Genomic DNA, 25,601 nt, shown 5'->3' with positions numbered 1-25,601 from the left:
AATAAATATCTTTAAGACTCAAAAACCACAAGGAAAGTATTATTTTTAGTACAGAAACACTGGATGACCACATTCAAAGTCTTTTCTTTTTAAATATGTCTATAATATATTTTCTTAGGAGCTTTCCTGGAAAGGCACCAGGAAAATAATGATTGTTTAAATATATACATATAAATTTTATTGGATTAGTCTTGGAAATTGTTTTCCATACGTGTTGAAAAAGTTTTTTTTTTTTTTTTCATTTTTGCTTGTAATCAATTGGTTACACTAGCCGTTAATTAACTAAAGTGTACAAATTGGATAATTGTTGAAAAAAATCTTTAAATATTTGATAGTTTCAGACCCATTAAACAAAGAATTTCCCATCTAGCTTGGTGTACATATTTTAATTAGACCACAATTGGGACAGAGTGTCCCTGATGGTTACGTTAATTGTGGAGGTGGTGCTACTGTGATATAATAAAGGGCCACACATTTGCTTCAGAAGCCACAGTATTGGAATATTTAGTTTGGCATACTTAGAAAAAGCGGAGCTTCAGTTACAATTGCATTTCTGGCTGTGTCCAACGGGAGTATCTCGCCCTACACAAAGCCGTTTTGAAGAATATTAAAATTCTAGTGGTGATGTTGCTTTTCTACTATCATTACTGTGATGAATGCAGATTATATGATTTGTTTTAGAAGTTTTTGTTCTATGTGAAGAGAAACAAATAAAAGAATGATAAGAATAATTGATAATTCCATTTTATTTTCAGTATTACGCAACATTAGAAGTATAAATATCTGTTTTAATATACAACATCTATGACATCCATAGAGCTTTCCTTGGGCAAAATACAAAACTCAAAACACTTTTATTGCACATATTCTAAAAGACAAACCATCGTAAGCAAGTTCATCTAATACTAGTTTTGCACAGAGGAAGAAAGAAAACGAAACTGAAAAGACAAGCAGACAAAGAAGAACCTGACGTATGTAAAGACATTGATTACTGCACAAACAAATGTTCTTCTTAAACATCATCCTGGTGGCGATGGAGCAGAGTCTCACACGACTATAAACATCATCATCTGTGACACAGAACATAGATTTGGCAAATCAACAATATACAAAATATACATCCATGATGCTTTGTAAACAAACATTGAATGTGCTTTGAGGATTTCAAATGTCTTTCGTCACAGGAAGGGGAAAAAAAAAAAGTATGTGGGAGGAGAAGGATGGTTTGATAAGTTCATTCAAATCATAAGTGTTGGATTCATAAACCACTTTCAGATCCAGATCCTCCTTTACTCACCTTCTGAACTGAATATTGGCAAACATTAAGGTGCATTTTGTTCTCTCACAATACATTAGCAATACATTTACAATATCTAATGCAGGTAAACATCAGATTCTTTTAACATTAAAATCTCAGCTGTCAATCTTGTGTTTCGCTTTCATTCTTAGATACAGTATGGAACATTTAGATATATGCTGTGCCAGGTTAAATGAAGTGTTTTCTCTTCAACATATATGTAGTAGACAAGATTATTGGTTGTTTTTTTTTTTTTTTTAATTTTTCTATAGCCAGTACAACAGAGCAAATACTGCTACTACAAGTGTCCTAGGCTACTTTCTGGTCGTCATTTAGGGGTTTGCAATTTAAAGGCATCTACAGTATAGAAACATGTGTCGGTGTGTGTAAATAGCAAGAAGTGAGTGTCGATAAATGACAGCCTATATGTATAGTACCGACTATTTGCACACTTACATCAAATTTATGTTGTGGACAAACAATCAGGATTCCTCGAAAAATCTTTGCCCCGATAAAGCTCGAGTCCCAAACACAACAGCAACAGTGGAACCCTTTTTAGACTGCATCTTCCTCACATGATTGATCTCATATCACGACGTGGGCATAACCCGGCCTTTTACAAACCTACTGCAGTGATTACTCGCTGGTTCGTCTCATCAATCAAACACAATATTCTGCATTTCACACAGTCATCATTCTACTTAGACATTCTACTCTAAGACATTCTTGGGAAACGCTGACAGCCCTCACAGTTTTGTTATATAATGCTACATTTCAGAAATAGCCCAGTTACCCCCCCCCCCCATGCCTTCTTGTCCCTCTCTTCAAGTTAGTTTTGGAACATGTTAAAAGTTGCAAAGAAGTGGACACCTTTGATGAGATATGTCGCGGTAGCTTACTTTAGACCACACAAGCAGAACGTGACACTCTTAATATCGAGCATACAAACATGACACTGCAAAATCTATACATATAATACAAACGACAATCATGTAAGCCCATGTATCCCCGTTTTACAATGTCATCCTATTTACACCATATTGCATAAAAATCAAAAATATATGTACAGATGTCAGAGGAATGTGAATAAACACCACATCTTGCTAAGAACAGCAAGTTTTATTTCCCAAAAATCTAAGGCCCCTTCACTAATTTATGATTTCTAGAACCGAAGTGTGATTCTGTATCTTTTTTTTTTCCATTTTAGGTGAAAAGCACAGGACATAGTGCGTTCCCTCTGTGGACCACTGCACAAAACCCCAACAGAAACGCAATCTGATCGTACTGAATGGAAACAACACAACAGCTGCTAAGTTGCTGAGAAAGATTGGTGTGGTCTACTGCATTAAAAGACTTCGACATCAGGTCCTCCAAGTTTAGAAGTAAGAGTGCAATTTAAAATCATTTATGGCACTGACTCTACAGTACATCACCACCTCTGTAAGGCTCCTCCCTGTTGCCCCTGACATACTGATTGCACAAAGCATTCCGAAATGAACACAAAGAAAACTTCCAAACATTCACTTGATGTAAAACATCAGAAAATGATCAACACACAATTGCCTACATTCAGACCTAGAAACATCGATGTGTTGTAAATAATCTTATGAAACACAAAAACACCTTCCTCTCCATCAGTAACAGCTTTCCCGGTCCTCTAACAAAAAAGAAGGCATGATGATGCTTGCACAAATCATTTCTAGCATTTTATTACACCTCTGAAGCGATAATGTCAGCTGCTATTTTCCCTCTTTTTACTTTTTGTTGCTGGAACTACGAGGTGACTCCTTCTGCTGTTTGCACCTGCTGGTGTCTTTGTCTGAGCTGTCTTTGAGAGCAGAGGGAGAAGCCCTGGATGTGTCCCTTTTTGTGGTTTTCTGTGCAGACGTGACCTCTTGGGCTGGTTCTTTTTCTTCCTTTCAGCCGCCTCCTTCCGGCCGGAGGACGCCTGCTTGTCAGGGGTGGTGATTCGGGCTTCTGGGGCCTTGTGACTGTCTGGTTTCAGGGCTTCAGACTTGGGACTGTCCTTAGATGCCTTGACTGCAGAATCACAGCTGGAGACTTTGCCTGAGGCGGCTCCACTGCTCGGTGAATGGGTTTCTTTTTTCACTGCAGGTTTCGGCAGCACTGGAGGTGGACTGGGCTGAGAGGAAACATCTGACGCTGGCAGAGTCTCCTTCCTGAGCTGCTGCTGAGGTGAAGCAGCGTCTTTTGGTTTTGAGTCACGATGGTCCATAAGGACTGCTGCTTGGTTTTTGGGTGAGGAGTCTTTAGGTTTGGTGTCAAGACTCTGTTTAATAACTGGTGGAGCTACAGCCGGCTTTAGAGTTGATGGCGTGACAGTTTTAGGAGGGACAGGTTTTGGCTTTGAGTCTTTGCTGTCTTTTACTGCATGAGTTGAAATTGCTACAGAACATTTGGACTGGGTTTTGCTTTGCTTCACGTCAGCATTAGTGGGCGAATGTGTCGGCTGCCCAGATTCTTCGTGCTTTATGTCAGCTCCAGTGGATGGCAGCGAGGCTTCTTTCCGTTTAGCGTCATGGGCTGATTGAACGTTTGAAGTTGCGTGCGCAGAATCCTTGGGTAGGTCTTTCTGTTTTGAAATTGGACTGCCCTTGACAACGGGGACGGGAGGAGCTGTGCTATGAGATTTCACTTCTAGTGTTTTTGTCTCCTTCTCTGTCTTCACAGATGTGGGTGGTGCAGGCTGTGGGTCAGGCCTTGACTTACTTTTGGGACTTAAAACATTTTCATTTGTACTTGCTGAAGCCGAACTTTTCAGTTTAGCCAAAGGGACCACAGTGTTTTCTTTTGTGCTGATGACAGTGTCTTCTTTCTTAGATGTGCAAATTTCTGAATCAGAAGACTTGTGTTGTGCTTTCATAGCTGGATAGCTTTTTGACAGCTGTTCTGAATCTTTCTCATTGCCTGTATTCTTTGTCTTTGGTGATATGAGAACTTCTTTCCTCTGCAACAATATGCTGCTGTCCTCTGCTGCACCAGCAGACACAGTGTAATTCTTTTTGTTCACACTCAGTGTGACTTCTGTGGTGATATTTAATGATGTGTTCTCAGTAGAAACTTCTCTCTGCTGCCCCACTTTTGCAACCGTAGCACATGTGTCGATTTCCTTCTTAGTGCCAGAGCTGCTTGGATCTCTGTTAGATTGCACATTGTCCTTACTAACAGACGTTTCACAGCAGTCCTCCCTTTCTGGTTTCAAACTGCTGGATTTATTGTCACGTACGGAGCCAACTGCTGATACTGTGATAGAAATTTGGGGTTCTGTATTTGCAGAGCAGATGTTTAACTGTTGCTGTTTTGAAAACACTTTCTGTGGAACCTGTGCAGAGTCTTTCTGTACATTCATTTTAGAAACAGAGGTCATGTTTGAGTTCTCTGCAGCAGCTTTTCTTTTCTCACAGCGCTCACGCTGACCTGGATCCAAACCAGCGTTTACATTCGGCCTCGGGGCTACAGGTAACGGCTCGCTGACAGCTGTAGCTGGACTCTCCACTTGTGTAGGTGGAGGAGAAGTTTTTATGTCATCCTCCAGCTTTGCTGAAGTCAAAGAGACTACTGTCTTGGAGCTGTCAGTGCTCTGTGATGTAGTGCGTGGTGTGACATCCTGCAGCTCCACTTCATCCTCCTGATCTTCGTTGCTCACTTCCCGTATGGAGGGTGTTTTTCCACATGAGGAGAAGTGTGAGCTGTGTCGGGGGCCTCTGTGGTCATGAGCCAGTGATGAACTAGCTTTCACAACCGTCCTGCTCTCCGGTTTAACAGTAAATGTTGACGCCTCCACTTTGCTGGTTGAGCCCTTTAATGATTCTCCAAGTCTATCTTGTGTTTTCTCACCACTTGCATTGGTTTTAATTTCTGTGGCTGCATTATTTGACTGCTCTTTGGAGATGCTGTTTAGAGAAGAAACAGCTTCAGGGTTTAGGGAGTAAGTCAGGGGGCTCTTTATCTTGTCTGTAGTTTTTAGTTGGGGGATGGTTATCTGTTTCTCCGTGGGACTCTGCAGCCACACTGGAGGACTCACAGACACAGTGTCGCTTGTGTTCTCTGCCATCTTGGATAAACAGGTTTCTGTTTTGGAGACTCTGGGCCCTGAGAGCAGACCGATATCCAGGGTGCCCTCTAGAGGTTTCAGGGAGGAGACATGGCGTCCTTCAAGTTTATATTCAGATGATGTCTTTCTGAGCGGAGACTCTGCAGAGGAGATGAGCTGGAGTTTTTCCACAGCGCTCTCTCCTCTCCCAGAGAACAGCTTGGGGGACAGACCCTCAGGGCTTGAATGAACGCTGCCCAGTCCTGCCTTCATGTGTTCATGAGTGATGGCTGTGTCCAGCTGGAGGCTCTTAGACCTGGTTGAGCCAAAGTGCAGGTTCTCATGGAGGCCAGACGACAGCCGACACATGCAGTCCTCCCGCTCTTCAAATGACAACCTCTTTCTTGTGAACTCGATGCTGGGAGCTTTGAAGTCCAACCTGTCTGGCTTCATGTTGTCCTTCCCCTGCCGTGAGTGCTGCCACTCTGGGTGAATCGAGCAGAGAGCAGATCGGAGGCCTCCTTCACTTTCACTGCTGCCACCTGATGGCTCAGTGATGCCCTCAGACACACGTGTGTTTAGTTTTTTATACAAGACGTCTTTAAGAGTTGTGCTAACAGCTTTGGTCTCTAAAGGGCCAGACTCTGGGCTGCTCGGGGTTTTATTTTGGTTTCGGATCAGTGAGCTGTCATCCCTGTCATCGCCACACAGAGGTGACGAGTCAGCTTCATGCAGGGCGTCTTGTTTCTGCAGAGACTCTCTCCTCTCTGACCAGTCCTGCCTCTTCACAACCATCTTGGACTTCAGTTTTTCTTTGTCAAGCTCCTCAATAGACTCTTGCCGGCCCATCTTGCGACTGATGGGCCTCTTTAAGCAGCCCTGCTCCACAGGTCGTAAGCGGGTGATGGCCAGTGGCTCACTGGCTGTTTCATCCACACTCTGCAGGACGGTGTAATCCCGCTCTCCTGTCCTCAGCTCCTCATCCTGCACCTCCTCCTGGGTCACTTCCAAGCTGTGTTTTCTGGAGCACAGGTGCTTCTTATCTCCTGTGTAAGAGGGGGACAGCTTCTCTTCTGACTGCACACGTTTCAGGAGGGGAGAACGAGGTGGCTCAGCACTTTTGGGGCGAACAATGTGGCGCACAATTGTGGGTGGGGAATGTATCTTGGCTGGGAAAGCTTGTGTAGTCTTTGAAATTGCAACAGAGTGTCCACTGAGGAGAGGAGAGGGTGAGCGCTGAGGAGAGGTCGGCTGGGGGGTAGGTGAAGGTGTGCGAGCCAAAGGAGAGAGTGGAATGCTGCCGGCAGACTTGCGACGCCCTTGACGGAGTCTTTGTCCGGGCAGTTTGGGGCCGAGGCCGTGGAGGGTGCTGGGACGGATGTGGCCTGAGCCTGCAGGGGAGTTTGGAGCACTGGAGCTGGGAGAGCTGCTCTGGGAGGAGTTCCCTCCTGGAATTCATGACCACAAAAAAGGAACAGAAATGTGTAATTAAGCATAATATAAATACAAGTCAAGCTATCATCAGAATAAGGTAAAATCTCCACCTGACTGGGTGAAATCTGGTGCGGGGCGGAAGGCGGCAGTAGGGGAACGAGGGGAGAGACTGTGGGTGGGGGAGCCAGGGAGACTCTCACCAGATGACAGAGAGTGGTTCAGAGATGAGAAACTGCGACTCGTGTGCAGAAGAGGAGAAGGCTGCATGGCAAAACGTCGGAAAAGGGAACGTCGCCTGCAAAACATAAAGAGAGATAAAGAGAAAAGACATGAGTCCCCTGTGACAATCCCCTCTTATGACACCTTGTTAGAAAAAGAAAAAAAATATATTAAAAAATATAAGAAATAACACAGCAAAGCAAAGCAATTTCTAAAATGGACAATATTAAACATTTGCAGATGTGACTTCAAGGTTCTCCTAACTTTTAAAGACAGCTGTTGAAGGCGCGTAATCTTTAGGAAAATTAAAATCACCAAATTACTACTTTTAGACAGTCCTCAATCTGACCATCTTTCATATGTTGTACTGTTGGAAAAACTACCTGAATCTCAGCTTGAAACCATGATATTTAATCAAACTCACTTTAATCTACGAATCTCATTTAAAAATTTGTAAAAACATTTTTTTTTTGCTCTATCCAGATTCTGTTGAAAAAAAATCCTGCCGTCCTCACTACAACAGTAAAGCTACTAGTAAATACGCTGCATAAACAGTCACATGCCAAAAATTGAGAGAACTTTCTGCTGAACCATGTTTACACGGAACAGTCAGGAGAAAAGAATAGAAAAAAAAAAACAAGTAGTGGTGGTCGTAAAATATATACAGCTTGTAGAGTCACCTTTTTCCAGTATTGGTAACACCTATGGAACACTTAAATGGATTTGAATGCTATACACGTTGATTCCCCTTTTCTAATTTTTTGTAAAACAAAAAATCAAAGAAACTCAACCACTGTTGTTTATTTTAGGATTTGTGGCATTTCTACCTAATACAAGACATTTTGGAGGCCTCTGTAATTCTATCCATGGTTGTGTTGTTTCCACAGAAGTGCAGGACTTTATCACTGCAGTGAAAAAAATAGTGTACAGTGAGTAAAAATGTGACAGGTGTAAAAAAACATGCCCAGAAACTGCTTGAAATTGAGAGGATTAACTGTTTGAAGATACATAACAAACCAGTGATCCTCTAAGGTTATGACTCACATATTTAAACATTCCCTGAGTGTCGTCTGTCTGCCCTCTAGAGGCCAGCAGGAAACTTAGCGACGCTCCACACAGGAAATGAGATCATTCAATTGCCTAGATTTACTGCAGAGCTGCAGAAAGAAAACTACTGTGCTAACAGAAAGAAGTATAAGAATACAAGATTTCTCCCCTATGGTAATCCTAAGCTTTTAGGGAGTTAGTATAGAAACTAGAAGCAGACTGTGGGTGAAACGAGTCCTAAATTAGCACAAAGTCCAGCCCTTTCCCATACTTGTAGCTCTCTGACTATCCATATAGACTTAATGTATTTTGTGGTGGTTACTTTTGAAAAAAATAGCAACATATGAAAACATTAAGTATCACAGCAGTGTAGTTGTAAGCATTATTTAAAATTTGCTATTAATGTATTTGTTGTACACAACTTCTCATGTGAAGCATCTTTGTAATATAAAACAATGTATCTAATGTAATGTAACAATATTGTAATGTGTCCAATATACATTTATATTTTAAGAGGTGAAAATTAAGTAAGTAGATTCACTTCAGTAGAATTTTGAGGTACTTGGACTTTCCTTGAGTATTTCTATTTTATGCTACTTTATACTTCCACTACATTTCAGCTCCACTAAACAGTTTTGTTTCCCTGTAAGCTTCTCACATGGTTTCATTTCAATGAATGGTCACATGAACCAATATCTCAGCAAAGATCAAAGATTAGAAAAGAACAGAAGATAGCTTTGTGTATAAGACCTTTTTTCTTCTTTCCTCTTCTATTAATCATGTGAGGAGTGTTCAGTGATGATACTGTAACTACATTTTACTACTAATACTTGTTACTCTACTGAAGAAGGACTTTTCCTTCAGGGATTCTACTTATAATGTAGCATTATTTTCATTGCAGAATCAGCACCTTTAGTTTAGTAAATGATATGAATACTTTTGCCTCTTTACTGTATATATACAAATATTTATTCACTCTCATGACATCTGAGCACTGATGAGGCCACAAGAAGAAGCTGAAAGCTCTGGAATCTCAAAGAAATGTCTTAGTGTGTTACTATACCTTTTAAAACCTTTTTTTTTTAAAAAAAATATATGCTTATAGTTTTATTATTATTATATGATTACAGGAATCTCGCATTGTGTTAAGAGTCATTAATTCTGCAGATACAACTACTGAAACATTTACAGACAGCACTGCATAAAATGCTAAAAGAAGGAGGTTAAAATAAACTCACATCATATTAGTTTCTTTGGAAGATTTGTACCTTTCTGGCGTCTTCTCCTTCTTGGGCTTTTTGCCACATCTGACCATCTTACTCCTGTAGCTGTTCCTCCTGGCTGGACCCGTTTTTATAGAAGTGTTTTCAAAGGGGGTTGTAGAAATGGCCACTTTGCTGCCACTCTGAAAAACAACAAGACACGGGTGTCAGCAAGACGACATATTTGAAAAATCTAAACAATGTTTATGCCTTCATTACCTTGATCTAAATGAATTCTTAAAACATCAAAACCAAGACAAGACTGTATGACCGTTTAATTTTTTCTTAATTTAATTACAGACAGGGTTATTGTTTACATTGTGGGTGGAATACAAGCTTTATTTTTTCCACTTTTAATATTAACACTGTCAAGTTGTTTTCTGAATTTGACACAAAATCATTACAATTTGAACAGCTGCTGTTTAAACATTAACACATATTGTTAGTTACCTTCAGCAGGAGCTCCACCACTTCAGTGTGGACGAGGCCATGTACTGGTTCTCCGTTCACGTGAGTAATCAGGTCTCCAGCTTTGAGTCCGGCTTTATGAGCAGGTCCACCATCTTCTACGTTCTAATTAACAGACAGAAGAGACAATCGTTACTGCGAATATTGTCAGAGGTTTCTTTTTTTTGGAAAGATTTAGACAGCTTTCACACATCTAGTTTAGATAATTTTGGTCACAGTCACATCACAAAAATGCAGGCACTATTCAGATGAACTGACTGAGCTGCAGGTTGTGTTTACATAGAGCAGATAGAAGACAAGTAAAAATTGAAGCAGTGGAATATGTACAAAGGTTATATTTTTTGTGAATCTTTGAATGAGATATATGAAATATCATCATTTTAAGCTCACACTGGTTAAGTTTCCCAACTGAATAGAATGTCACAGACTAATAGATCAAGGACCTTCAGAAAGCTGAAAATTCAACAGTTCTTTGTGTTTTTACAGTTTCGGTGATTTATTTCTTTTTTTAAAGATGAGTTGCCTTTGAAACTTGCCTGTGGGGTTTAAGAGGGTTAACATTGTGCTGATTATTTTTCTGGTTAAAATTCAAAAAACATTTTAAAAAGGCTTTCAGAGTTTCCTCAGTCCATCTTCAGTTTGCTTGTTTTGTCCAATCAACCACTGAAAGCCTAAAGATGTTTATTTAAATGTTGAATATGACAACAAAAGCAGCTTGAACCACACACAACTTTAGCATGTTTGATTAAAAAAAAAAGAAAAATGAAATACTTCCTCACTTCTCTGTTGAAGGACTAATAGGGCTTGTGGATGACGTGCACACATCACCAAATGATGAAATAGTGACTATTAGTTACACTCAGTGGGAGAGTGAGTTTTGTTAATCAATCAGCAGCTCTTGAATTAATTAATAAGCTATCCAAATATTACTCAGTCTTGGGTTTGGTCTACTCAGATACTGAAACCAAGACCTTCTATTTAATTCAGCCTTGGAAAAGAATTTGACCCAAAATAACTCAATAGTTAGCCCTCCTGTTGTCTTCATTTCAGAGCACCAAAAAAAGTTGTTCCTGTCCAAAAACTCCCCAAATTTATAAAAATTTGCAAAATCTTCAGGAAGAGAATTCCAAAAATTCCTTAAAAGTTTCCCTTCAACGTTATGGTTTTTTTTTTGTTTTTTTTAAAAATCCCCAAATTTGGCAAGAAATAAATTTCTTTTAAAAAGTAAAAATTTTCAAAAAATGAATAAAAATCTTCCAAAACAATCCTAAAAATATCTAAAGAGATTCTATATAGATCAGTAAAAGTTCTAATATTTTCTTTAAGAACATTCGGAAAAAAATCAACCAAAATCGAACCGAATTTCGCTGGATTTTGGTTGATTTGTTTTCTGAATGTTCTTACAGAAACATTTTTTTAGCAATTCTTTTTTGCACCAAAAAATGTTCAAAAATGTCCCAAAAATGTTAAAAATGTGGAAGTTTTCACTTTGAAAATATATTTTTTTTCTTCACATTTTCAAATTTTCTAAAATGGGTCAATTTGACCTGCAAGATGACAGGAAGGTTAATCTCAGCAGAGTTTGTGTGAAAAGCACCACACAGATGAGTTGTGCAGCTCCTCAATGATATTTAACTGATCATATGTGTTAGTGCTAACACAGTCCTTACCCAGACCATGTGATAGACAGTGTAGATGTCGCTGTCACAGGCGTACACCCGGATCGCTCTCAGCGTGAAGCCAAACTTCTTCCCGGAACTGTGGATGACGACCGGCTGCCGAGGGTTGGTGGTGCAGAGGGAGGAGTCTCTGCTGGGAGAGGAGTCTCTGGAGGAGGGGTCCGAGGAGAGGGAATAAGGAGAGAGGGGGCTGGCCAGGGGAGACACCCCAAATACATCTGGGGAAAAAAAGATGGATGATCACCACCTGAGCAGATTCTTTTATTAAATCAATCAGACTTTAACCGGCCCTGAAGTCAGTATTGAGGTGTTGCTGTAAAGCCTGTGAGCCTGGTTCCAGTCTGCTCCTGCTGTGGGTGAAACTAATAGGATTTTCTCTCCCAGCAGTGGAGACCTCTTGCTCCGGCCCTGCCTGCTTATTTTCCTTGTTAGCTGCTTCTGCTTGGCTATTTGCTCGCAGCCACCCTCTAAAATGGAACTCACAGCAGGTGTCATGCTGAGCCAATTCTGCACAGATCTACAGTGAGCTTTCATCTCTTTCACATTATTTGTTCAAAGTCCGGGGCTCGCATTGTAATTCCTGACACGTTATTGCTCTAACGGGCTGCTTGAAGATCATATTTTTGAGTCAACATCAGTATGTTGAAGAGTGTCTGTGTGGTGTCTTTGACTCACCTCCAGGGATCATGAGGGAAAGGGCACCAGTTGACACAGACTTTGGGACTTTAGCTACAGCTCCAGTCTTCTCTGCAGCACTCTCAGGCCGCAGAGTGGTGGTCTGAGGTGCCTGGTCTGAGGTGGACGCGTGACTGGTGCTATCAGGGCTCTCCACACCCTCACCTCTGGGTGTCAGCTGATCCAGATGTTCTGAGAAACTACCTACATTTTACAAAAGACAAGCACAGAATGAAGTACACTGTGATTATAGGTAGGAACGAAAATGGACAAAACGCAGAAACATGCTTTCAAAAGTTTGACATTTTGGTTTCAAACAGAACATAGGAGTCAGTTTCATACTCTGAACTGTAAATATAAAGCTAAAGTCAAGAAGATGAGGAAAAACATTAGTTAGTATAAAATATAATTTGATCCATAGTAAGAGATGTTTTTTGTGCTAACAACTAGGACAGGGGTGTCAAACTCCGTTCCTGGAGGGCCACTATCCTGCATGTTTTAGATGTTTCCCTCTTCCAACACACCTGATTCAAATGATCAGGCTCGTTATCAGGCTTCTGCTGAGCTTGATGATGAGCTGATTATTTGAATGTGGTGTGTTGGAAGAGGGAAACATCTAAAACATACAGGATAGTGGCCCTCCAGGAACGGAGTTTGACACCCCTGAACTAGGACGTGTGATGCTTCAGGAATAATAGAAATTTGAATGTCATGTTTGCCATTGGGCCTGGAGTAAATCATTTTTGATTCACAAATGTTGCACAGATGTTTGTATTTATGAACTACGATTTCATATTTATCGTACAAACAAGTAGAATTGATCCTTGTGTTTAGCTCTCAGCAAAAAAAGCAAAACTATTTTTTTTTTAAAATTTGGCTAATGGGCGACCATGTAAATAGCACAACTAATAAATAATCACTACAGTTATCAATATCGTAACAGCCTGACGCTATCATTCATACATAGTCACAATAAAGCAAAGATAAGTAAGGACATTCAATAATTTTCCCCAAAATAATTCCCAAACATCACGTCAAGTTGTTGTCCAAAGTTAACTCAAAGAAACGACATAAATAAAAACAATACGTGGCCAGCAGATGATTCTGCAGGTTCATTGCTTAAGGAAGCTCATCATTTATTAATCTTTTGAAATGAAAACCAACATCTATTACAGCTGTGCATGATGTAGTAATTGTAGACACTGTTACCGGAGAGTGTGGCGCCGCTGTGAGTGCTGCCAGGAGTGGTGGCGTCGGGTTCGTCATGTGGGAGCTCCCCGATGGAGAAGGAGGCCTTGCTGGGGTCACCGAGGCCTGAGGTCTCATCTCCTTCACTCTCAGCTGAGATGGCAAACTTTGGGAGCAAACTAGGGCGAGGGCCCTGATTCAGACTGTCAGTGTCTGTCGAGTGGGACAGTGAGGGCCTGAATGAAAGAGACGACAGAGTCGAATGAGAACAGACTTTCTGGAAGAATCTAATGTTTCAATATGTTGTACATTTTATAGCAGGTTTTAGTGCGTGTTTAGAAGAGGTTGGGTACGCCCATCGTCATTGCGAAGGTTTCATGAGGTTGTTGGTGCTACCTTACATACATATAGCTGCCCTTAGAAGCAAATTACATGTAGCTGCGCTGTTGATAAACCGAGAAAAGTGAACCTAAACTCTTGTTTTGCTCTGTCCATCATTAGACACAGCAATTCCATGTCAGACCTCATCATGTCATCATTACTGTACAGTTGCAGTCTACAATAGCTTGAAATAATGTTGCACAATTTATGTCATAAATGCCGATAACAGCACTGTTTGTCAAGGAGCTTAACGGTACTGAATTACTGACCCACTTACAAACCAATTAATGACGGTACTAGGTACCCATACCTACTCATGAATCAATCAACACACCTTAAATGTCAATGTAAGAACTCTGATCATATGTTTTCGTTGGATGTCTTGCTTGTCACGCGCTTTAGAGACGACAGGATGTTTTAGCACTTAAAAAAACGTAGATAAATGTCAGCCTCATTATGTGCCAGTGAATGTTCCATTTCCTCGCATGCAGTGATTATGTGGGACCTTTGCTTTTCCTACACCAGCATCCAGAAGTGACCAGTGGTTCTCTGGAGCTCCTTAGCGACAACTAGTCACATCGTAAAGTCTTCTTTGTGATTTGAGTGGCTAAGGTGAGACTTTGCTCACATCTCTTTAACGGTAGATAAGGTTTGTTTGAAGTTAACATGCATGACTTTGTGTATTTTCCAGTTTGTGTTGTTAGGTTACATTAGTTTAAACAGCAAATGAATGTTAGTTCAAGTTATGTGAATAACTTTGGTGTTCTGAGGATGAAGTATGACATCTTAATGTTGAAATCAGATGTAAAGTGTTCATTAATCAGCAGCAGTGTTGGCTGCAATATAGTCGATTGCTGGAAAACTTTGCTTTTTCTTTCTCCCTCTCCCATTAATCATCAGAAGACCCCTCAGGTTTATGTGGTGACCCTTTGAAGGAGCCCGACACACATGTTGGTAATCACTGGATTAAACTGCTTCACTCACTGTATATAACCATTTCCTTAACAAAGACTTTATACTTTACTGTCATGCTAGAAATAAGATGTTATTCTTGTTCTTCACACTGAGAGGGAGAGAGACGTGCTGGACAGATTTCCTTTCTCCTTACTGAAATGGAAAAAATGTACCGATGACACAGCAAGGTGTTTGTGGCCCTCTGACTAACAATAAAAATACTATTAGACTAACATTACTTGCTGCTTTGTTTTGTAGTTCCCCTTAACCACAGTGAAGACAGTGACAACCAGTGCAGTAGTGCTATTGTCTTACAGAATATAAATTAAACTTCCTAGATTTAATTTGGGTCAAGACTCGGGAACGAGATTTCGTATTTCTCACCTAAAATTTGTTCAGGAACAGACTTCAGTGCACTGCTAAGATACAATAAGTTTAAGTAGGCTGCTTTATACAGCGGATCCCTGTGACTCATGCTGAAGCCTCATTTGCTCTCAGAACTCGAGCCTCAGGGGGAAAGATTGCAGTTGGACCCTTCTTGTTTTTCCACTGTTTGCTGAAATGAAGCTTAAGCTGAGTTCAGTGAGGAAGATCTGTTCAGTTACATTCCATCTCTATTCCTCTGAGTGTTCAAGGGCTATTCTTGCACTATTCTCCCACTTTGTTCATGCTGTCAAAATCACTCTACTCCCAATCTTAACATTGCTACACTTGTCCAATGATCTGTCTGCCCACGATCCCCATTTTTAAAAACATCACTGCAATCCTGTGACTCTTCCTCTCAGTACATCTATCCCCCCTGCTGATGCTACTTCTCATCAGAGTCTAACTGCTAAAATACTTTGTTGTTGCATGGTCATGTTCCTGCAATTAACTTTATTTCCCCACTCCGGGTGATCTCTCCTTACTGAACTGTCTTTTTAATCTGTGCTTCATTAGGTGCAAAGTTTTAATGAACTCTAGCTCTCATTTTGAATCAGAGATGGAGGTGCGCATACATTTCAGCAAAGTCTGGCGTCCAGCTGAGAGAGTCCACAGTCAGTGGGCTCTCGCTCTTCTTCTCCTCCGTCTCTCCTTTCTCCTCCAGGTGCCCACGAGACAAATCCAAGCTGCTGTAAACCTGAACACCAGACACACACAATGACACCCTTCATTATATGCAGGCTATGGATGTAAAAATTCAGCCGATATTTAAAAGCAGAACGTAACAACAAATGTGCTCTGTTCTGTACAGATGTTAAGTAAACTGTCATTGTGGCCTTTGATTTATATATAAGGATTTTTTCTGTGTTGTGAAGAGTTCATTGTGTCTTGCATGAAGTTTAGGTGCAGCTGAGGATAAGGTTGAGTGTAGCTCAGTACTTCCTCTGAGACACACTGTAATGCTTTGCTTTGATGTAAGAGGGGAGCATACTGCAATGCAGCACAACAATGACTCCCAACTTGTATGACTGTATTGTGTATTCTGTCACACATTACCACAAAAGGGGGAAGAAAAAAACAGATCTAATTTGTAAGCGGAAAATATATGCAAAGCTGAAATCTATGTTTAATACTGTGGGGGTAAAGGGAGAGCAGGAGGGAACCATGTTTTCTAGACACACATTTACATATGAAATACCGACCGCTCATTCTGTCTTTCCCATGAGAAAACAATCAGGACAAATGAGGGCATCAGCTCATTTACATCACTAACGTCTTTGGCAGCAATGACAATGATTACATGTTAGCCGGGGACCAGGACGGTTTGAGGAGGGAGATTAAAGACACACCTTAGAGAATCGGTGAGAGCACGAGGAGAACTGCCGCAGCTCCACGTTGAAGTCTTCATCATTTGTGTCGTCTTCCTCCGTCTCCAGGTGATGGTACCTTTCAGAGCGAGCTGTGGGGGAGGGGAGGTTTATATTTCAGATGATTTTAACTGATGAATATCATAGAACCAGAATGTAGTGTAAATGGAAGAAGATAGATTAGAATCCCCATGAAACTCTACCTCAATTTTCATTCCCTTTATTTACAGGTTTTAGCAGAGTAACTGCATTATAAAACAGCTTTATGCAATTTAGAAATGAGTTTTGTTTTGCTCCTCACATTTTTTGCCACTGTGGGCTTATTTTTCACTGCAATATAAAGTCCTGCAGTGAACACAGTTAAAAAGCCATAAATCAGCTAAAACAAGATTTTATTTGATTATATATTTTCCTAAAAAATTGGGGGAAAAAACCACTGGAATCAACAAGGACAATATTTTTAGTTCCCACAGGTGTTAGCAATACTGGAAAAAATGGTGACTACATTAAACAATTTTACTATTCACATTTTTAATTTGTTTCCATACATGTCTCCTCTCTGCTCTGTGTAAACACAGCCTGCAGTCCGGCAGTTTTTTGTGTCACGTGACAAGCTTCACAGACATGGAGGAAACTTTTGTTCTTTCAAACCATGAAGTTTTGGGAAACTAGCTGCTGTGACATCCTGTTTGTAACTTCATTCTAAAGAAAACCCAAAACATATCAATACTGGTTGTAAAAGGGACAATCTGTAAAGAAAGTTATAAGTAGCATATATTTTCTAAGATTTCCCAGCAGTCTTACAGATGTTTATCAGCAGTGGAAACAACCAGGACAACTATAGTGTCCAAAATTTCAGTGTCTCTTTGATAACTCACTGTCGAAGTAGCTGGTATCATCTTCAGACTCCAGCTGCGGAATAAACTCAGCCTTCTGCCTCAGCAGGCCGTTCCAGTCCAGGTTGTGGAAAAATTGATGCTGCTTCACTTCAGCCGCTCCGCCTGCAGGTGGAAGAATTAAAGTCGAGTTTAAATAAGATTTTCTGGAGAAATGTGAAAATTGCACATGAGGAAAACACACAAATCACTGGACACTGACCGTCAGTGGTTCAGTTAAACACAGGAGGTAAAGAAACGCTTACGCTAGGTTTCCCTCTTCCCTTGTGGCTGTTGGCCAAACTGATATCATGACCATAAATTATGCAGCACAATTTCCTGCCTGTGACCTTTAGCGGAATAGCAGCAGACTTTGTGAATGGCAGCGTGGCGAGGAGAGATGAACAAGGAGGTCCAACTGTCCTCATGCTGAACTAGCTATGTGCATTGCCCTGATTTAACGCCCTTGGCCCAGGTCATGGTCACTTTTACACTCTGCAGATCTACATTCTCACAGTGCCTGATCATTCATGAAACTAGATTCACGGAGGAGTTGGAAATGATTGCAATTGATCAAAGGGAAAAGGTGAGCAGGACACGGGATAAACTGCTCTGCTGTTGGATGACCTCAATTTCTTCCCCGGTGACTTGAAATAATGAGCAGTGCTGAGGTGGCACATGAGAATTTATAGCGGTCTGTTGTGCCTGTCTAATCCTAACCGAGTTACTGGATGCCCCACATTTTCTTTGCAGTTCGTACCTGCGCCCATTCTTTCCAGAGGGTTCTGTCTCAGCAGCAAGGTGATGAGCTCCTGAGCGTCGGGAGGCGGAGCATCCTCTCCATCAGGCCAGTTGATCTCATCTGGAAATGTATGCAATCAGTTTGAAAATGTAATGTTTCAATATACAAACAGCTTTCTGTGCATGAGATTATCATGAGATGTTGGTGTACACTGGGTTACTGAGTGTGTATGGCTATTTAATAAACATAGAAAATATTAGGGTTAGGTCAGGCTGGATGACCGAAAATCTAGGGATCATTTTAGAGTTTCAGGGTTTGGACTCAGTGACAACTAACTGATAGGTGGCAGAGTTTGGATGGAAAATGTAGGATTTTGTCACACTTGTAATATTTCACAGAGAACTTAATTGAAACAAAGAAGTTTTTTTTTTCCATCATCCTGCGTGGTTGATAAATATGTTTGAAGCAAGATTTATAGTGTGATTGAACAACTTTGAATGTGACCAACCAAAAAGCAACACTATGAATGACTGTCTGAAAATGTATGTCATGAATCCAACACAGCACATCTGGCATTGATCTACTGATGCTCAACAGCAGGAGCAGGTTGCAGCACTAAGACTGGCACTAACTGGTAAGTAGCTCCTTGCTAAGAAAAGTGTTTAGAAAGAACTTTACGCTGGTTTCTCAAACCAAAGACTTTGTCTGAGCTATGGCTGTTGCCTAGCAGCATGCCTTGCTGTAATACACTGTTACCAATATCCTACTGTCTTAATAATTAGTCTTTTCCGATTTGTGGCAACGATGAAAGATCAAAGGAGAAGAAAAGTTAATTTGACATACAGAAAATAAGAAAATTCATAGAGTTGTACAGTCAGCAAAAAAACAAAACAAAACACACACACTGACTGGTAAGTAGTCCAACTTGTTAACAAGCAAGAAAAACTGACTTGGAGAGATCATAGACTTATCTTATTCTGTTCATTTCAGCTTGCCATCATTGAGGATGTCTCACTTCCTAAAATGCATCTTTAGGACAGAGTAAAGACTGAGGAGGTTTGTTGGAGGAGCTACAGTATGATGTAGAGGTGTATCCTATAAGTATTATCGGCACACATCACAATAAATAGATGTAACTTTTTTTTTTTATTCTGCTACTGAATTTTATGTTGTGACAAACCCAAAGACTGGACTTGAAGAAATCAAAGTGAGTTCAGAGGTGTAAGTGTATAACACTGGATGAGATCACTCACATGTGCTCGAGGTTTAAGAAAAATCTTCATGGATTAGTAGTGAACATGGGAGCAAAGCCCGTCTGTGCCATGCTGATTGTCTTTTCTCTGCACCATTTGTCCCCCATTTTAATCAAATCTGGGTGCAAGCCATGAATATGTATGTGTGGCCTGAGGCCATGGTGGCATGCATTCTGTGTGCTCAGGCCCCTTTAATTAACAGTCACTCTCAGAGGCTTGGTACAGTTTGATAGAGAGCATACCAAATCAGTCATGGCATGCCATTCATTTCCATGGCACAAATGGAGGCAGCAATTCAACAACCCCACGTAGCACAATTTATCCGAGCCACAGCGCTGACGAGATAAAAGCTCCTGTTTTCAAGATTAAGATTTTCTCTGTGCTGTCACCATGAGACTACAACAGAACAAAATAACATCATCATAATATTAAAACTTCACTGGTAGTCTAAAGTCAAGCTAAATCCACTTACTGCCATCTGTTTTTCTACTGGCCTTCAGGGAAATCTCTGTCTTCAATAAATTGAGAAATATGCAACTAATTCCATGTGGTCACTGTGCAAATGTGTAATTCATATCTGAATGAGGTCTGGGAATTTCTCCTGATATGCTCGACAGCATCTAAATGCCAGATGCTGTAAAACTTTGCCTAAATCACCTCTAGAAGCAGAAACTATATCTAGTAAAATTTTATATTTGACCAACTGAATGTAAATAATATATATTAGGTAAACAGATAAATAAGTTATTACAGTTTGCTGCTCTTGTCTCATATACAACCACTGCAGGCTTGTTTATTTACTGTATTGTAAAATCTTCTATGAAATTCCTGAAAAGATAGATTTCTTTGACTATTTATTTTCAAAAATTAAAACACACTTGGGATTTATAAAGTGCAAAAAGGTGTTCACAAACACAGGGAAAAAGTATGGCTCTACATACTATAGATACTTACAACTTATATTTTTAGTTGTTTCCATACTTGTTTCCTCTCTGTTCTATGTCAGCACAGCACTGAACAACAAAACAGCTTAGGCTAACTGGAATATTATTGGACAGATTCGTCCATGATTCTATTTGTTGTAATGCAAAAATAAAGACCTTGAATCTACCTGACCATATGAACGACGTATTGTGCTCCGATTTACTTCACAGCTGCACAGTAGCATTTAGTGCACCCCTGACTGGATTTATCCTGATTCCTCTCGTTTAGAGCCATGTCCAACTGTTTGCTAAGATTGAGTGCTTAACAAATCAGTCTTATTGTAGGGTTGGCTTTCAAATATATTTGTATATAATATAGGCTATCAGTGATCAGAAAAATAACACTGGTAAAATAATAACGCTTGTCCGAGGATGACCAAAGTTATTATGTGACATGTTCTAAGAACCATCCATCAAATAGTTCTTGACATATTTCAGTCTGGACCACTGAGGTGATTGAAGTCTCATGTTTTTAATTTGTATTAGAACGGGAGGTAATACTGACCGCTGATGGCCTGTCCAAACAGCTCCTCTGGTGTGTCTCCAAAAAAAGGCACACAGCCCACAAGGAACTCATATAGGATGATACCCATCGCCCACCAGTCCACCGGCTTCCCGTAGCCTTGTCTCAGGATCACCTCTGGAGCAATATACTCTGGGGTTCCACACACCTATACAGAGGAAATACTTATCCTAAATATCAAGAGTTTTGTGAGGGAATGTATGAGAAGACTGGGTTAAAGTAACATTTACCTGCTTGTCAGAGAACTCCCTGGCATCTTTCTCTATGTGTCCCTCATACAGGTTAGTGGTCATGTTCATCAGCCCGACTTTGGAAAGACCAAAATCTGTCAGCTTAATGTGTCCCATCGAGGTCACCAGCAGACTGTGATGATGAGGGACAAGAGAAAGTTTGAAATGTTTGAAATGATTAAATACAGTAACATGTTGAAGGATTAATACTACGATGAACGCAATGTTTTTCCAATTTCCAAAAAATGGAAAGATTATTAAAAGGACCCATCTTTTAAATTGTCAAAATGGAAGGAAACAAATAGCTAGATTTTGGTTTTGTTGTCTTTATTTGACAAAGGAAAATTGAAAAATAGATCTTATACCAGAGAAAATATCAAGCTTATTTTCCCACTTAACTACACTAAATCTTCAGTGGTGATGGATATTGGAGAAATGAAAAAAAAAAAGCTAGTTTTCTTGTATTTTTGATTTTGGTATAAAATGGAAAAATGGGATTAAACCAGACAGCAAAAAACAGCAGCGGGTTCTTCTTTGTTACATTTATATTTCATTGTAATGAACTATTGCAATGAAATACAATTGTAAAATTTAAACAATTTCCAGTGTCCAATTTTTTTTTCAGTTTTTGTTTTTCTAAAAGCAGGAAAAAAATCTGAATTTGTTTGGATTCTGAAGGAAAACTAGAATACATTTAAGTACTCTAATCTAAAATCAACAAAACTGAATACAATGCAAAAGTTCAGTTGTGATTCTTTTTACCATCTAACAAATTAAGTATAAAAGCCATCATCATATGGTTTCCACTAACTTTTGAGGCTCTTCAGTGACTACAATTGTTCATTATATTCTCTGCTTTGTTTCTAATATTGTCTGTCTGCTGTTTGGTGTCCAGCAGGTAGTGTAAAAGCCTGCTGTGCCTGATAACATAACTATGAGAGTGATAAAAGTGAAAAACAACATAAAATGCTCCATACAGCTACAGGAAAGTGTAGAATTTTCCATGGTTTATCACCATGAGCTGGCATTTTCAAATAATAAAAACATTAATTATAGCTGTTTTAACATGTACGAGGTCTTACTTGTCAGGTTTGAGATCCCTGTGGACGATGCCGTAGTTGTGGAGGTACTCCAGAGCCAGTACTGTCTCTGCAAAGTACATCCTGGCCATATCTACAGGCAGCGGACCCATGTTCTTCAAAAGGGTGGCACAGTCTCCTCCTGTACAGACCCATGAGTGATGTTACAAATATGCTTCAAATAACACAGAGAAAACATAGTTCAAAGTTCACTGCTTTCAGATGTAGCACTATACTCTATAGAGAAGCAGCCGCTGACCTTCAACATACTCCATCACCATGCACAGGTGCCGCCGTGTCTCAAAGGAGCAGTACATGGACACCACAAAGGGGTTCTCAGCAAAGGTGAGGATGTCTCTCTCCACAAAGGCCTGTTGTATCTGATTCCTCAACATCAGATTCTGCTTGTTGATCTTTTTCATGGCAAACCGCTGCTTGGTTTCTTTGTGTCGAACCAGATACACAGCTCTGGGGAATAAACATTTTATTTGTCAGCTAGAAAGAACTGATCAAAAACAACAGCTCCGCTTACTATCAAGTTGTCAGATTTGGAGTCAATCATCGTATCTGTGCCAGTGTCAAAAGGTATTAAAGGAAGTTGTTAGTGAAAAAAGATTTGATGGATCTCTCAAAATGGAAATAAAATGTATGTTTTTATGAATTTACAAACAGCTGTTGGGCTGTAACAGACCATCCATCAGCAGTGATTAGATTATCTGATATCAAAGACATCCTTACCCATAGGCACCATTGCTGATTAGCTTTGTCATCTCAAAGTCTAATTCACAGGGTTTTCGTCGGGATCGCAAGGCTGTGCTCAGGCTCTGAGACTGCGGACAAGACGAGAGACAAATAATACAACAAATCAGAAAGATAAAATCTGTATTTCCCTGCTGCGCCTGCAGTAAAGTAGTACCAAATCAATACGATGATCAATTTCTGAGTGCTTACAGAGTCATCTGTTTCAGGGGTTTCTGCAATCCCGCTGTCACAGCTGGTCAGCTGAGCAATTTCTAAAGAGGAAAAAAAAATAAATATAAAAGGAGCAAAAATGCAGAGGTTTAAATTTAAAAAAGCAGATTTGAGTATAAAATGATTCTACAACTTCATGTGAAGCTTATCAACATGTTCTGCAGTGTAGCTGTTGAAACAAAGGCAACCTACATGCTGCTGCATGAGAAATCAGGACATTTAAACACAACAAAACAGCAGACTTAAGACTTTATTCACCTATTAGGCTGGAGGTGCTGACTCCAAGATAACCTGAATTGAGGATAAATGGGGCGGAAATCAAATCTGGCGACACAAATGTGTGTCTAACACTCATTTTGAAAATCACCACTCCAGAACGAGTGCTCATTAAAAACCACCTTGCATCTTTTATGTTTTATTTCTGAGTGCAACTACGTTCAAGTCCATGCGTGCAATTTCACAAGCGGGGCGTCTGCTGTGTCCCCAGAGAGCTTGTAAACACATTTCCACTGCTTTAACATCTGTCTTTCCTTGTAGGTTTGCTTCAGTCACACAAGGAAGGCGCTGGGCAAATGAAACACAAGAGACACTCAGAGGAAATGAGAGGAGAGATTGGCTGATGAGCCAGCCTGTGTGGATCTGTATAAGGTCTGTGGGGAGGCTATTCCTTTCTAATTAGTCATAATGAATGTTGTTGGTTACTGAATCTAGAGAGACACAGGGTCATTAGAAAGACAGTCTGTTCAGTATAGGACATTAGTCAAGAGTATCTTTATCTTTTAGTTCCCACCACAGTTTAAGTCTTTCATTCCTTTACAGCTTCACAACAGCAGCTCTATTCAGTTTGGTTGTATTTACAGCATCTTTGGCATATTGAAGGTGCACAAATTGTAATACTCAACACTTTTATGCAGTTATATGGGATTAGACTACAATCAATACTTTATTACAAACCATACAGAAGAAAGTAGATGCAGAAAAGGCAGAAAAATGAGAGATTACCCTTATCCTCCACATTTAATATTCACTGTGAGCCATTTCATTCTCTTATGTCATTTGAGTGACTTGCTGAAGACTGCTAGCAATTCTCAGCAGAGCATTTTGAACGTTATTAGCACAGAGTCCTTGCTGTACCTTCCAGAGGGTCTCGTGTGAGTCCCAGCTGGCTGATGATGTAACGAGGGATGTCCGTCTTGATGCCTTGGCCCTCTTTAGCGTGTCCTTCTGCAGCCTCCAGAAGGTGGTAAAATTCCTCTGGGTCAAATTCCTGAAGACACAGCAACATACATTAGTACATACTGCTATGACCAGTGTTGAAGGTTGCCGAAGTCATGTGTGCAGTTTGAAGGTTTGATGAATAGTGCTATTATCGCAATATGTCTGGAGGTCAAAATGTCCCACTCTGAGAATGAGTGACATCATATTTATTGTGTGACAGTGAACACAAAACAGTTTTGTTATTTTCCCCTCACTGACTTGTTTACATTCTACAAGCTGACAAGGAAGCGTCTTCACACCAGAACCTCATTCCTCACAAGGGCTTCAGTTCTCTGCTTTTGAACAACCACTGATCAGATTTAAAAATATGCAAGTATTTCATTTCTCTAAAATGCACTAAGCACACACACACTTGCATATTTACACATCAAGTAGACAAATTAAAATGGAATAATTTGTTTGGAGTCATTTGCCATCTGTCAAATGTTAAGTCTAATATTCATTCTCCTCAGGCTGTCATTACCTTCTCCTTGGGGAAATATCTGGCTCTCTAGCTGCTAAATGCTCCACTATTTGTCCATCTGCCATTAGCTGCTGAGTTCAGTTTGTTTGTGGAGCATTTTATTTAAAAACAGCTGCCTACAATAAAATTTCACACAGAGTTAAAGTAAAGCCAAGAGGAGTTGTAGAGTCCGTTAACAATTCTCTGCAGGTGCATCACCACAATTCTTTCAATTTGACAAAAATATTAGTATTATAGATACTTGAACCTACATAAATATGACAGAGACCTGGTCAAAATGGCAAAACCATGAAGATGTAGGTAGCTTATGTAATGTTCAGACTGTGGCATGTTTGAGTTGCTGACTTCAGGATAATCTGAATTAAGATTAAATGGGGCAGAAACCAGATGTGGCAACACACCTACTTTGAAATCACCCAACCTGAACAGGTGCCCATGATGCATTTTCATTATGTGTTTTAATGCCGCAGTGACTAAATTACAATACAGGACATTTAATAATTTCTATTAAAAAAAAACAAACTTAGAGAACAGGTATTCATTAGCAATTTCTACTTTGGACAGGTAAGACAAATATTTATGTTACTTAAAAGCTGCTGTGTAGAGATAAGAAACGTACCAGACATTCCAGTAGTCGAGCAGGTCTGGCTATCACTATTAGGATCTTCTTTACCAGCTCTCTGATGAAGTTCACCTCCTCACTCTCTGACCGCTCTGTGGACTACACAGCAACCAAGCAGAGAAAACACACAAAG

The 25,601-nt window shown here is 40.1% G+C and overlaps 1 protein-coding gene across 1 annotated transcript in view; it reads right to left on the bottom strand.

The window, feature by feature from the left end:
* Positions 1-728: 728 nt before the first annotated feature.
* Positions 729-25,601, bottom strand: part of mast4 (microtubule associated serine/threonine kinase family member 4) — a 138,953-nt gene continuing 114,080 nt past the window's right edge. The window contains 20 exon segments of the mRNA XM_022197238.2: positions 729-3,200; positions 3,203-6,799; positions 6,896-7,080; positions 9,320-9,456; positions 9,764-9,886; positions 11,452-11,678; positions 12,136-12,339; positions 13,345-13,559; positions 15,657-15,778; positions 16,431-16,540; positions 17,327-17,449; positions 18,084-18,185; positions 20,807-20,972; positions 21,055-21,187; positions 22,137-22,275; positions 22,393-22,601; positions 22,872-22,963; positions 23,085-23,146; positions 24,240-24,372; positions 25,466-25,567. Coding sequence (XP_022052930.2) covers positions 3,052-3,200; positions 3,203-6,799; positions 6,896-7,080; positions 9,320-9,456; positions 9,764-9,886; positions 11,452-11,678; positions 12,136-12,339; positions 13,345-13,559; positions 15,657-15,778; positions 16,431-16,540; positions 17,327-17,449; positions 18,084-18,185; positions 20,807-20,972; positions 21,055-21,187; positions 22,137-22,275; positions 22,393-22,601; positions 22,872-22,963; positions 23,085-23,146; positions 24,240-24,372; positions 25,466-25,567 — 6,330 coding nt within the window. The 3' untranslated portion in view covers positions 729-3,051.

This window comes from Acanthochromis polyacanthus, chromosome 18 (genome assembly GCF_021347895.1).
Source record: "Acanthochromis polyacanthus isolate Apoly-LR-REF ecotype Palm Island chromosome 18, KAUST_Apoly_ChrSc, whole genome shotgun sequence".
In the NCBI taxonomy this organism is placed as follows: domain Eukaryota; kingdom Metazoa; phylum Chordata; class Actinopteri; family Pomacentridae; genus Acanthochromis; species Acanthochromis polyacanthus.
Note: the sequence above shows the minus strand (reverse complement) of the source record. Positions and strands in the feature narration are given on the sequence as shown.